This window comes from Takifugu flavidus, chromosome 3 (assembly GCF_003711565.1).
Source record: "Takifugu flavidus isolate HTHZ2018 chromosome 3, ASM371156v2, whole genome shotgun sequence".
Lineage (NCBI taxonomy): Eukaryota > Metazoa > Chordata > Actinopteri > Tetraodontiformes > Tetraodontidae > Takifugu > Takifugu flavidus.
In genome coordinates, this window is record NC_079522.1 from 4,175,057 (window position 1) to 4,189,280 (window position 14,224).

Consider the following 14,224-nt stretch of genomic DNA (forward strand, 5'->3'; position numbering starts at 1 on the left):
TGTACCAAACTTACGTCAACGTGTACCAAACAACGTCAACATTAAAACTGTGACTATCTCTTTGAAGAGTCCAGACAGCAATGAAGTTTTGCTTTGATGCCTTTGAAGATCACACTGATATTGGTGCACAATGGTGGTACGTGATAGAAAGATGAAAAGATGTGAATGAATGTTTGGGAAATTTTCAGTAAAGCTGATTACATCACAAGAAATAGACGACTACCGGTAAATCTTGATTTTCTGGATCTTGGAGCCTTTGATCTTCCAATTACATGGGATTAGTTTTAGGTTCAATAATCTCAAAGGAAAAGCAGAAGCTGCCCTCATGAACATGCACAAGGTGTCACAATTTGTGGGGATATGAGCTGCTTGTTTCATCTACTATAAATGAAATCAAAATGAACTTGATTTCAAAGCACTGAACTTCAAATTAAAGAACATCTGCATTGTGACATTCAGCTTCTGCACATTACTGGGACTGCATCCGACATGTTGACCTCACCCATTTATACACATCCCAATATGAAAATGAGGGGCGGAAAATAAAAACAGAACCAAGGTTTCAGACAAGGAATTGTTTAATGTACGCGGAATCCTGAACTTTTGAATGGCGGGTGTCTGAGATTCTACAGTACTATCGCGGGGTTTCAACAGTGTGGCAGCAGCACAGTACAAAAGCTGTGCAATGGCGACCTCTGATGGCCAGGTCGAGTACTGCAGCTTATAACAAACCGCCGCCAAAACAGCAGATAAATAAATCGTTTTTCTTCCTCATCACTACTGTTATGTGAAAGCAAAACGTTCAGTGACAGTTACTTTACTTCCAAACTGGTCAGATATCATTTATTTCATGCTGAAGATTGATATAAACTCAATAAGAGAAAAGGCTGATAAATACGAGTCCATACAGTTCATCTAAAGCACAGTCTGGATGATGTCATTTCAGATAAAAGTGAGAAATTTGTCCTGATGTACATCCAAGTAGAGAGCAGATCAGAGAGATACGGTGGATACATTCGTTCTTTTGGTCAGTGTCTAATACAAAAAAGGTTCAGCAAAAAGAGTAATCATAAATAGAAGAGCAAGAAGCAATAAGTGATGGTACAGCAGATAAGTCCTCCTTTGATGTTATATTAAGTACAATTTGGTGCTGATTGCATATGTAGAATCTACACACTCTTGTAAAACAGATTTTCACAAACATGACTAATGTACAATCTATGACAGCGAGTGTTTGCAGTGTCTCATAATCTCTAATTCGGCCTGTTAAGGTATCAAGTAATAACTACTTTGAAGACGGACACAAATCAATTGAAGTACCTCAAAAAGACCTTTGTTCCTGCTAAATGATTTTCAAAAGACCCAATTTGGTGGGTTTGCTTTAAACTTGGGTTTAATTTAAACCACACGCTCAGTAGTGTCACATCACAATATTGCAAATGTCCAGATTTAACGAGGAGTTCGCTGCGCTCCGTCGGTATCGTCCGTAAACTTGGCCACATTTGACAGTGTGCTTTCTAGTGTTGACACCCTGCTTGTGACAGGAGCAGCATTTTAGTGCTTGTTTAACGCCATCAAACGATAATATACTCCTATTTTAAAAACCCCATTCTTTCAATCAAAAACAACTAAGAGGCAGGTTGTCCGCTATGCAGATGACTAACGCTACTATGTGGCTGATAACCCCACCCCCAAAATAGAAATTACAAAAAAAAACAAAAACCCTGAATATAGCTTCAAGAGTTTCAGTCCTAAAAAGTAGGAGGGGGGGCAGGAAACAGTTCCAGCCAGAGAGAGGTAGCTGCCAGACCCCCCAGTGGGCCCATGTTGACTCTTCAAAGGCCAGAGGAGGACGACTCGCATCTGGTGAGAGATGATAGGCCCGCGCGACCCGCCGACAACGCGCACCCGCCGAGGGTAGAATTCAACAGGCGGCATCTGGGTGTCTGTCAGTGTTCTGCTGTGTGGGTTTGGCTACACACACATGTGCACGTACACACACACACACACACACACAGAAACACGCAGCTTATTAAAACAGACCAGTCAAGCGGAGAACACACAAGACAATTATCGGAGTCGGTCATGTCGGAAGCATCGGCCAACAAGCACAGATGAAAAGAGGTGCAAGTCACTGCCAACCTCTTGAATAAAGAGGGAATTAGCATGGGTGCATGATGGGATGCATGCAGTCTGTACCTTAACTAAGCTGCGCCTTTTTACCAAACCATTAATGCTAATCAGATATGGGAAAGAGCTGAGCTACATGTCAGAAAAGGCTCCCTCGGATATTTACAAACTAGCTCATTGCTTCGTTTTAGCTCAGATGCTAACCAAACCGATGCTAACGTTGCCATTTCAGATGGCAGGGTGACCGCAACCGTCGAGTTTCTGGAAAGATAACTTCTTTGGAACGTTACATTCCCGTTAATAAGGAAACGCAACTTAAAAATAGAAGGAGCACGCTCATAAAAAGAGAATTCATCATTACAAAAGGGGTTAGAAGGATTATTCCTGAGATTTTAAGGGAAAAAACCATGCCATCACTGATGCATAGGGCATAAAGTGTTCACAACAGAGAAAGTTTTCTTTTTTGTTCAAGGTCTTCTCAGAACATTACATTCAGTTACATCAGCAACGCCTTGTTTAAATTCATTTGATCTAAAATAGAAAAAAAAGGAGAAAAGCAGCAATCAAGAAGCTTTCCCTCCTCTGTCTTTAGTAGTCTTGGTAATACATCAAAAGTGTTAGGCAGCAAGATACACACACACACACACACACACACACACACACACACACTTATTTGATACGGTGTGTCTATAACCCTGGCTGGTGAGTCCCCTAAGGCCAGATGTTAGCGTCGTCTCCGTGGCAATGACAGATGAAAACAGGTCATTTGTGCAACACCTGCTAAGTGTAGTGGATATTTTTACAATTTTTTGGTTCAAAATTCTGGAACGTCATTCCAACACTTGATTACAGCCTCTGGACCCCCTTAAAGCATCTTACAGTGTATTTCTACGCAGCAGCGGCGGTGGCGGCGGCGGCGTCTTCAGTAAAACTTGTCGTCGATGCGGAAATGTGGTCTGGTGACATCGTCGGGATTAAGGAACACCGATATGGATTTCCCCGGGTTCTCCGTCACCAGCTGCTGCAGTCGCTGTGCTAGTTTGTCCTCTGAAGGAGAGATGATGCCGTTGGATGGCTGATGGCCAGGGGACCCGTGACCATTTGTGCTAGCCGTTAGCTCCTTCTTAAGATGGCCCGCCTGCTGGGCTTGGTCCAGAGCCGCCCGGAGGTGCTCGCTGGGATCGGAGCGCACGTGGGCGAGCTTCCTGGCCACCAGGAGCGCCTGGGCATCACTCAGATGCTCCAACATGTTGCACTGGGGCAGAAAGTAGTTTGGGCAGTTTTTCCCCAGGATGCAGTGCGCTAGGTCATCCAGGAGGCCCAGGAGGAGGCGACCGGGGGTGTCGGCATCAGAGCAGGACAGGTAGGTGGAGGGAAGCCGGTCACAGGCCCAGAAGAGGAGGGTGCGTAGGTGGTAGAGGCTGAGGCCCGTACGTGGGCGGGCCAGGATGCGAGCGAGCACAGCTTTGGCTGCTTGGAAAGCTTGAGCCATGGGGTAGGGGATGCACTTCTTCAGCTGGACCTGGGAGGGAGACAACAGACGGCTGGAAACACGCCGGAGACAAAGCGCCGTCGAGGAAAAAGAAAAGAGGCAGAGTCGCACCTCGCTGCGGGAGAACGCCAGCCTCCACTCCCGGTCAGGACGACCACCCAGAGCGGAGCAGCAGGGCAGCAGGTAGAAGCCCGATATGGCCTCCTCCTCCGTGATCTTCCCGTCCCAGAAGTGGTTGGCGGTCAGCCAGCCTTGGGCCACGGCGGGCCAGCCTCGGAACGAAACCACGGGAAGCAGGTCGTACAAGACCCGGCTGGAGCCCGCCTGCGGGAGGAGGGGAACAATTCATCACCGTCACGCAGGGAATGTTCCCGGAAACATTGACCCCCCCCCTTCCCAGGTATACCTGCAGGATTATGGTGGTCAGGGGTCCGTTTCTCTCCAGCCGATCCGGAGTGGGAATCCCCCTCTGGGGGCTGCGTCTCAGTTCCTCCACGGCCTCGCTCACCACCCCCCAGAACCAGCCTGTCACCAGGGCGGGGGAAAAGTAGCATCCGTCCAGAGCCTGAGGAGACCCCAGGGATGGGATGGCGCCTTTCCCTGAGGGAGGAGAGCAGGAGGAAGAGGGCTTGGGTGGGTTTCTGTTCCTGCTGACTCATGTGTTCCCCCAGAGCTCGTGAGGCCGGACCACCACTCCCAGCTAGCTCAGTTGTCAGTAGATTAACGTGAGCTAGCATAAAGTATACGCCCATTCAGAGGATAAACAGTGCAAATGGCCACCTGGGGGGGAAGGCTCAACTCCACCCATAATCCAACTACCTCAAACTGCTTTGTTGACACAAATTCCGGTTGCATTAATTATTCAACGGGATTGAGGAGGAAGCGCAGTCCAATTTAGATGCACACGGAAGCGCACTTAAGTGGAATGGCTTTGGAGTGGCTGAGGAGATTTCTATCAATCAGGCTTTTCTCATTTTGGTGCAGTAATATCAGGGAACAGTCTAGGAAGACGTCCTGTCCACATAAATGTTTCAGTGTTGATGTTCAGCCCGTCTGAGGGGGCTTAGAAAAACAGGACTGAGCTGCAGCTTCAAACTGCACCGTGCCTCGGTTTTGCTCCCTTTTCCACATTTTTCTCCGACTCCACTTGATTTCTGACTTTACTGTCCCAGGTCAACCTACCCGTATCTCCCTCCTCCTCCTCCTCCTCGGGGGAGAGTCCGTTCTCCTCTTGGCAGCAGACGCTCCATCGGGAGAGGATTTTGGAGTCGCAGAGGCGCAGGCTGAGCCAGGAGTGGCAGGGCGGGGAGTGCCTCATGTCCAGAGTGACCGGCTGGTTGCGGTCATGAAGCTTGAGAGCAGGGACCAACAGAGTGAAGTCCAGGTCAAAATCCGCTCCCTTCGCGTAGTCCCCCAGGTCCTCCGGGTTCAGGTCCAGGACTCCCTCCCGTGCCCCACCAGATAGTAACAGGTACTCATTAGCTACGGGCAAGCGCTGGTCAATCTTCTGGACCAGACCTGGAAGACATGAAACCCAGTCAATCAGCAGATGAACATTAATATTTAAGCTAAGAAACAGCAAAATCTGTTTAAAGTGACCCGAGCTGTCACATGTGTTGATGGGCAGCTGATGAAGTGGGAGGGGCAAGCACGCATCAGTCACGTGGTGCATCCTTGGCAAGTTTAAGAACCGGAACGGTACTTTGATGAGTGTGAATGCAAGTTTGGACAAGTGAAATTAGCTCCCTTCCATTTTATATACATTTTGAATGGTCACTTCCTGTCTCAGTCACATGATGGTCACCTGACCACCCCTTCAGAATGTTTGGTAGATGTCGAGTAAGGTGCTGCCTCTAAATACTCGGCATGTTCCTTTGGAAGTTCGCTTGCACACCCGAACTCTGGAGTTGGTATTTTCCGCCGTTGCCACGACTGTCACTGGCCCGGCTGAAATGCATTGTGGGATACCGAGCAGTCCCAATTCCACATCTGATGCATACTTGATGAAAAGGGCGGAGCAATGACGCGCCAGGCCAACGCCCCAGCCTGTAAAGCTGTTGTGTTGGCGTTTGTGTGCTGCGGGAGGTAGAGACCGTTGTGTCCTTGCCAAGGCGCCACCGGGCCGTCTGCTCGCCTCAGACGTGCACGGAACACGCAGACAAGCTCGGAACATTCAGACGCTCGGGGAGGAAACTCTGAGATAACTGGCCTTGATTTATGAGCCACAGCCATAGAAATATTGACGTGCAGAATCAGCCTGGAAGGCTCCGTTCAAGAGCGACGCGTTGATTAGCATTCGCCGGCGTGGCCAAAGCATCCAGGCTGCATTCGACAACGACTGTACATCAAAGAGAAATTACCTTATAGACAATTACAGATCATTAGATGGCTAAAAGAGGACAGAAATGAGCAAATGCAACCCTCTTTATTGAGTCTCAAACCCATCTGCAGCAGCTTCTTCCCTCAGGCCGATGGGCATTTCTCTCCATTCTGGACACTTTATACGAGAACCTCCAGCCTCCAAATCCCTTTATGGCTACTTATCGCTGTTGTAAACTTCCCTGATTTGAAGGCCCGTGGGAGTCGCAGCACTGGAGTCAAATTATTACGATTTTGCCAAGCTTAAAGAAAAAGAGAGAGAAAAAATGCTTTGATCGTTTGGCCAAATATCTGCTGGTCTGGAGCTAACGGCTAAGTGTTCCGCATGTGGCAGGTCTGTGGGTGTACCAACGTGTGAGTGGGATTCAAAAGGAACCGAGTGGAAAAATACTGAAAGGGGTAACTAAGAAAATATAGAGACTAAAAGTGAAGAGATTAAAGTGGGCTTTGCTTTTGTTAGCTTTGATATACACGTGCACTGTTTGACACAGGCTCAGCGGGAGCAGTTCAAGAGGAGAAACAGGAAGAAAGTGCACTGCTGAGAGGCAGAAATCTACTTTTCTCCTTGTGAGAGCTGCGTTCCTTTTCTGATGAGGGCGGCTTGATCCTTATCGGGGGAATTGAAGTTATTCGGGAGCTCCGAGGGCTCTCGTGGTACCTGCTCAAGTTTCGCTTCGCTTGTGTAGACTTGCTGTTGAAGTCAGCGCGGGAGCCTCGCCAAAGATTGGAATTTGATATATTTATAAAATAGTTCCTGCTCTCAAAGGAGCAAAAATCAGTCTTACGGTGGTTAAAAATGTAGACAACCAATCCTGCAGTCCTCCCTGTCCTTAAATATATCGGTAAATTATAAGCCAGAAAAAGCTACGAGGTGATGCTAATTATGTAGCCGTCGAGATGCAGATCAGCTTAAGGCGGAATGAGCCGTGCTAAAGTGTGCTGCTGTGCGGTTCTATAGACCTCGTCTAATTAGGACTTTAAAAAATGCATGCGATTATCTTTATTATCTAGTAATCAGTTAGGCTAATAAGGGGAACACTGAGGAGAACAAAGGAAAAAATAGACCGTTCAAGATGGAGCAATAGATCAGATGCTAACCAGTGAGGCTGAACCCAGGATTCGCCTGATTTTTGTCTTCGTCGCCCCCTAAATTGGGTCAAAGCGGCGGGGAAGAAGCAGGGTGATAAAAAGAAGAATAAGAGCGCCCCCCCTCCCCAGCGGGGGCTTCGATTAAATGGAGGAAAACCTCCATCAATTAGCAAAGCTTCTCCAATCTTCACACTGGCTGTGGAAGGCTGAGGCTGGTCCAAGGAACGTGTTCTACTTCTTAATCCAAACTCTCAAATCGACGGCGGCGTGCCGTTGTCCTGCCAGCTAGCGTGTGCGCGAGCTAGCACACACACACACAGCTGCAGTGAAGACAGTCCAGGCTGGTTTCACAGCCGCTAATCCTGTAAGAAATGTCTTTGAATGGAGATTTCCATTAGAGGAGCATTTTCTGATAAGAGCTATTTCCAGAGCAGACCCAGTTCTCCGTTAGCCAAGTCACTTTGACGGCTACTAACATGTCGCCTTGGTCTCTGTCAGCCTCTCATCATTATTAGCAAATGGAAAAAGTTAAAATGTTAATTTGCTGCTTCTTGTGGCCAGAGCAGACTTTGATTTATATTGAAGTCCACATGATTGAAGGATCCAGTACGCTAGGAAGGAAGTGGAGGAAGTGGAGGATGTGATCCAAAGAGAGGAAGTGAACCAAAGAGGGGAAGTGAACTAAAGAGACAAAATCTGAAGACGGAGACGAGCAGAGATAAAAAAGGTTGGAAAATATGGTCATATTCAGTGAGGGGGCTTTTTTTTATATCTCTTTCATAGCCGGTGCTCGTTTTGGGAAAACAGCTGCGTGATGTTCTCCCAGATGTTTGGTCCGCTTTCAAACGTGAAAAGTGAAGGTGTGGAATTTTTCAGCATTTCCCGCTCTATCAAATCTGAGCGAGAGCGCCCTAAAAAACAGGAGGCCAGCGTGGGGGAATCCCCCAGATGTAAGATTTTAATAACAGGAACACGAGTAAATGTTGCACCAAAACCCCCTTTTTGGCCAAACTAAACGATGTAAATGAACAAGACTTTCACCAATATGGATCAGATCTGTATCTGAAGCCGCCTCTGCCACGACCTTTGAAGTTAAGGTGAAATTAAAGTGCAAAACCTGCACCAGAAATCTGTGGTTGTAAAGAACTGTGAGCTTTATGCTGCAGAGGTTCTGATCCAGGTGGTGATGGCCTCCTCAGAACAAAGCTCTACAACTGTGGAGAACAATGGTCTTAAAACTGCAGGATTCCACCTGTTGGAATCGGCCGCGTCTGTTGTAGCGCAGGATGCTATCGGCGCCGTTCAAACCGACGCTTCTCGCGGCCGCGTCTCGCATGCTAATGGCGGGATTAATCTCAAACGGGGAGAGGTGACGCACTCTGCCTGCGCGCTGTTTATGAATTTGTATCAAAGCGGGAGATTAGTTCGAAAATAGAGCTTTGGAAGAAGAAAAACAGAGAGGCGTCAATTGAATCTGACGGGAGGGGGGTTGGTGTCGGGCCCTGGAGTCTGCTCGGAGCACGTTCAAACCCGCGTGTTCACGCTACAAACAAGCTGCGGAGCGATACGGCGCATCTCAACCACCTGCTGAGGGTGTCGACAGGAAGCTTTTCCAGCTTTTCGCAGCTGCTTTCATGCCGGCTACGGCGCGATGCTAACCTCCGCTAAATGACGAGCAATTATCATGAAGGAGAAAAGCGTCACTGCAGGTTTACTGTTACACGTGGGGGCGCAGACGTGTCGCGCTGGTCCCGGCTTTGGCCGAGGTTTTAATGAGATCGGCGCGGAAGTGCAACCTAGCTCTACGGCGGCTTCATTAACAGGCAATTTATTAGCCTGGCATCCGTGCCGGCTCCTGTGTGTCAGCAGCAGGTGTGTGGCTCGGAGCAGGGCTCTCTTTCATTAGATTTCCCAGGCTCCTCTTTGCGACCGCTGCCTGTAGATTTTCTCTGTCGGCAGGTGTTTTACAGTAGAAGTTAAAAAAAAAGAAAACAAGGAAACTGCTACCAATCAAACAAGCAAATCAAATGCTGTGTTCTGGCTCATGTTTGCGCACCACAAATTGGCTAGACAGAGGAGCTGCAGGGGCAGCTAGCTTCTAGTTAGCTTTTGGACAGATAAAGAAACATTTGATGCCAGCTCAGTTGCTATCCAGCTAGCTCGCTAATTACTACAGTTGTGGTCTTAAGTCAGCTGGTTATACTGACGTAGCGGAGGGGACAAGTTCAACAGCAAATTCGTGACACTCTTGGCCGGGCCTCCCCACCAGATTCCAGTTCAATCAAATCCATGATGATTAAAACCTGGTAGATCAGCCTCCTGCGATAGCTGGTGGACAACAGACCCTGACGTCTCTCGTCCCTCCGTGGCGTCTCCGCCTCAATCGTCCAGCGGTGGCTAACGGAGACGTTTCCTCGGCAGATGCGCAGCCGCCCTGCATCACGTCTCTCTCGCAATTTCTGACCAGGCCTGTTTGTTTTTCCCGTTCTTTCTTGCAACGCACTGGGGAGCGTCGCAGGTGTATCTTAGCAACGACAGCGATTTCTATTGGTGGAGAGATCCGCATTCTTGTTGCGACAGTGACGTAGCAACATAACGGTGTCTCAGGTAGAGTCAGCAGGGTAAAAGTGCGTCCCTTATCAGGGACGTGTCTTTTATTGGATCCATCATGATGATACCATATCATAAGGGACGGTTGGCCACCCTAATTCTAGGGCACAGCACCTGGCGTCATTAGCATCCATAGCTAGCATTAGCTGTCGAGCTAGCCTGAGCCACCACAGTAGCCCCTTGGAAGTGTGAATCTTCCCGGCCAGATTTAGATTATCTCCAAGCCTCTTTTTTTGGCTAAATTAAAAGTCTTGTTGCTGTCTTCAACCGAAAAACCCTCAAGGGTTTCACTTTGTCTCATGGTTGTAATTCTACTCTCTATTTGTCTATTTTTAGGGGAAAATGCGTCAATCTGCAAATCAGGCCCACCCGGGAAAAAAAAAAAAAATCCAAGAGCGGTAACCGGTACAAACCGGCTAAAAAAGACGTGTGGAAGCTGCCGGGCCCGGAGCGGCGGGACCTGAGAGAGCTGCCGCGTTAGCTAAAACCACTGTACAACGACCACTTCCCCCACATGCAAATTGATTACATCAGCGTGGAGATCAATTTTCTTGCGTCACCTATGAAATGAGCCTTTTTCAGCTCTAGCCGTCGTCCTTTAATCGTCAATAGGTCTGTAGGGAACGCGTCGTCATCACGTTAGCCCAACCAAGCGGACAGATAACGGAGGAATGTCCCCAATCCATTCCCGCCACTGGAAAACGGGCTCGATCACATAATTTTCAAAGGATCGGAGTCACGTGGAAAAGATCCAGATCACCGATGTCTCAAAAATGTAGCGTCTTTACGTCCAAGTTGTCCCCACATCAGGACGAGGCTTCTCGCACCGTAGATTTGGGGCTTACCTTCCAGGTAAGGTGAGGGGCAGCTGGTCGTTGGTGGGCTGGGACAGCAAAGTATCGCCAAAGTATCGGACTGGGACTGGATATCAGCGGATATGATGCATAAACGCGATCGTGACCCTGAGAAAAACCTTTGGGAACAATGTTGCCTTTGGGGGTTTCAGCTGAGCTCGGCACCAGATCATCTGCTCCGATGGTGACGCGGAATTTTAGTTTTTTTCCTTGTCTCCGGGCAAAGCGGCTGTTTCTTGGTAATGTGACTGTAAAAATTCCCTCTGCAGGCTCAAGGGCCCCAGCACCGTGGCTCCTGACACCCACTGTGCGCTTAGCTTGATATTCCTAGCTCCAAAAGCTGCGAAAAAACCATCTCCTCTCTCGAGAAAGCCTTTTTTTTCACTCTTTTTCCGCCCAGAGCTGACACAGCAGGGGGGCGGCGAGGCAGAGGGTGTAAAAAACCTGCAAACCGCTCATGATTATGCCAAAGAAAAGGACGGCCTTAACAGCAGGGGAAAAGAACATCGCATTTTTCTAGTTTCACACCGGAATCATGAAAAATGAAACAGCTATGAAACAGCTATAAAAAAGAGCTCAACAAAGGGTGATATTTTTATTCCTGCAGTTCGCGAAGGAGTAAGAGAAGATCTAAGATGATCTAAAATCTCTCCAAATGAAAGGAGGGACAGACAGGAGAGAAGAGTTGGGAGGACTGGGCACAGTGGGGGGGAGCGCCACCTATCGGAGAAGCGCGACTCCATTTGAGCCCATTTTCTCTGCTTCAGCCAAATTTCCCATCAAAAACAAGTGCCCACATTTAAACTGGGATTAAACTGGGATTATACTGGGACCCTTACATGCACCATTAATGGTGGAGGGAAAAAACAAATCGAGGCGACATGACTAGAAAGAGACTATAACACATGTGGTTTAGCATCATCTGCGTTCTGACAACGGGGAAAACATATGCTGCAGGAGCTAGTTAGCAACGAGAAGGGATGGGGGGTTGAGAATCATTCCCAAACAGGTGTGCCATTACAGAGCAGCTGCCACCAACACATCAACAACAACAACCCTCCTCAGTAACCAACGCAGTGCCAGGAACAAGGACGGGGTCGTGCCGGGCCAGGAAAACCACGTGGAAAATGACACACATCAGAAGGGGCACCCAAACGAAGGGGCACCGAAACGAAGGGGCACCTACACGAAGGGGCACCCAAACGAAGGGGCACCCAAACGAAGGGGCACCCAACGAAGGGGCACCCAAACGAAGGGGCACCGAAACGAAGGGGCACCTAAACGGAGGGGCACCTAAACGGAGGGGTACCTAGCATGTTGAAGATGAAGTCCTTGGCAGTGTGGACCTCTAAGGCAGTCTGGTCCCCGAAGTCCCTCTGCTCCAACAGGACCAGCTCCGACACCTGGGACGACAGCTGATCCAGGGCGGCCCCGGAGCGGAAGTCCACCTCCGAGGGTTTCTTGGCGGGGGCCGGGGACCGCGGCGCCACCGCGTTCATCAGGGAATCCATCGCCGTGACCCTGAGCACAGAAGAGCCGCTTATTCTTTGAGTTTGTCGTCGTTTTACAGGTTTTTCTGAAGGAGAACAAGCGCTGGGCGATATTTAGTCTGTCCCGGGACTTATCCTGCAGCTAAATCTGCAACTTGTTGAACAGAATGTTCTTGATCCGCCGTGTTTTTACCTCAACACAGCATCTGCTTTGTTTTAGAGAACCTTATATGAATAAAGACGTCTTGTGAGTCAGTCCTGTGGTATATACATGGGAATAAGACAGCATTTCAATAGCAGCTACGCTATATAGCAACACATGACTGTTTTAGTATACCAGCTCCTAAAAAGTAAGAAAAATAATAAATACTAAAACAGCATTTAAACCTATAATGTGCTAATACAAGATCCTGCTCATTACCAATTAGTAAAGGTAAACAAAAACACGCTTTCATATTATACCTGGTATAAAAGGTACTTTTATGGGTAGCAACACTCTTGGATCTCTTAAAAATGTCCTGTGGTTATACTGGTGGTTATACTGGGTGAGTCGTGCCTTTATAAACTGGTCGATCGCGTCCTTTACTGCAGACAGCCAGGATTAATTTGCATTCCACCAGTAGTCTTCCAGAATTTAGCATTAAATGGCCAGACACACAGTTTAAAGGCACGTGAGCCCCTGTTTACACGCTTCAACTGACGTCTAATCAGGCCCCTAAAGTAAATCATTCGATGGTAACTCGGAAACAAAGTTAAGCCGAGTTAAATAACATGGTATAAACTGTGTCAATTAGCGTGCCTTAGCTGCTAAGCTAATGGGCGAGCAAAACTAGCGAGCCTCCCCACTAAAGTTAACGGCTAATCACATATTTCTCCATAAACTCGGGCTGAGTTTATGCAAATCATTCACGCACAACACCGCATAAACCGCCCGTTCGGTTGCAAACATAAGGCGGAGGTGGCCCCTCGCTCACAGTTAGCTCATTTCTTTTATTAGCCACTATTGCCTAGCTTTACCCAATTAGCCTGCTAGCCTGCTAACACGACAGGTGGGGGAGAGAGCAGACGCACGTTCACACTCGCACGTAAATAACACACGCGGATAAACCTATAGCGACGCGCACACACGCGGTGGCGGGACCGCACGCCGACACAGCGAGCTCCGAGTCGGACTCGGGAGCCCGCAAAGACGCACGACCGCGCTCCAAACCATCCGCAACCTGCCTCCTGCGTGAAAGATCCCGAACGCTCACGCACCCTCACGCACCCTTTATCGGCGAAGCCGCGCGGGGCTCGGTTATCTCCTGCGCGTGAGCTGCTCGTGATTCCTGCGCGCCCCTCCGCCGTCTTCAGCTGTCATTTCCAACAGGTTCCGGGGCTTTAACCGTGCCCCCCCTCCTGGAAACACCGTCCCAGAAATCACGCTCCTTCCCTGAGGATCTACGGATTAGTGGCGTGGCACGCACGCACGCCCTATTTACTTAGACGCGCGCGCACACACGCACACAGACAATCCAAAAAAAAAAAAAAAAAATCTAGAGAGGGATTTGTGAGCTCAGGTCTGTGATTAAAATTGTTTCCGTGTAGTCCCGGGGTGGATGAGCGTGCGCTGCGGGCAGGGGTGTGCACAGTCCCGGAGCAGAGGCTGCAAAAGCATCAGCTGATCCTGAAATGCATCCTTTATAGCAACCGTACACACTTTAAACAACTAAATGGTCACTTGAAAACAACTCCTATGCAAATAAGCACGTGACAGCGAGAGTTTGAGGTACCCCGGAGCGGCCATATCCGATAAATAAGCAATTTAAACACAATAAAGTAACAATTCAGCTGAAGGAAAGTGACCCTTCCGGTTATAAATGTCATAATTTGGTCTCTTTTTCTTTGCTAACCCGGGCAGACGCTTGTTGCGCACCTGCGAGGCAACATCTGTCGGTGTTAGATTTATGGTTAATGCACACTTTCACTCTGTGGGGCAAAAAAAAGGAGAAACTGTTGTTCCCAGCTGGAAGGCTTCAATTAGAGTGGCGATAAAACAAGAAAAACAATCACCTTAAATGCTAATGTCCCGAACAAAATCTGGTTCTTACCAGCTCCTTATAGGACAAGCTGATGTGTACGTTAAAAATAAAGAAATAAACGTAAAAGCTGGGCAAAATTCTAGTCGAAGTATGCATCGA

General features: G+C 48.5%; 1 protein-coding gene across 4 annotated transcripts; it reads right to left on the reverse strand.

Annotated features, from left to right (window-relative positions):
* Positions 1-816: 816 nt before the first annotated feature.
* Positions 817-13,486, reverse strand: tmem102 (transmembrane protein 102). 4 transcript variants are annotated; one of them, XM_057027221.1, is made up of 6 exons: positions 13,302-13,486; positions 11,864-12,075; positions 4,805-5,140; positions 4,029-4,222; positions 3,734-3,946; positions 817-3,652 (listed from the first exon to the last, which is right to left on the reverse strand). In XM_057027221.1, the coding sequence occupies exons 2-6, from the start codon at positions 12,063-12,065 to the stop codon at positions 3,053-3,055; spliced, it is 1,545 nt and encodes a 514-aa protein (XP_056883201.1). In that variant the 5' UTR covers positions 12,066-12,075; positions 13,302-13,486; the 3' UTR covers positions 817-3,052. The 4 variants fall into 4 exon arrangements, with proteins under 4 accessions (XP_056883201.1, XP_056883200.1, XP_056883199.1 ...); XM_057027220.1 differs by having other exon boundaries at positions 13,312-13,485; XM_057027219.1 differs by lacking the exon at positions 13,302-13,486 and adding an exon at positions 12,507-13,295.
* Positions 13,487-14,224: the final 738 nt, after the last annotated feature.

Coding starts and splice junctions, on each gene's coding strand:
- tmem102 (XM_057027221.1), bottom strand. CDS start 12,065: ATGGATTCCCTGATGAACGCGGTGGCGCCGCGGTCCCCGGCCCCCGCC. Junction 5,141..11,863: donor CTTCATCTTCAACATGCTAG/GTACCCCTCCGT, acceptor CATGTCTTCCAG/GTCTGGTCCAGAAGATTGAC. Junction 3,947..4,028: donor TGACCACCATAATCCTGCAG/GTATACCTGGGA, acceptor CTCCTCCCGCAG/GCGGGCTCCAGCCGGGTCTT.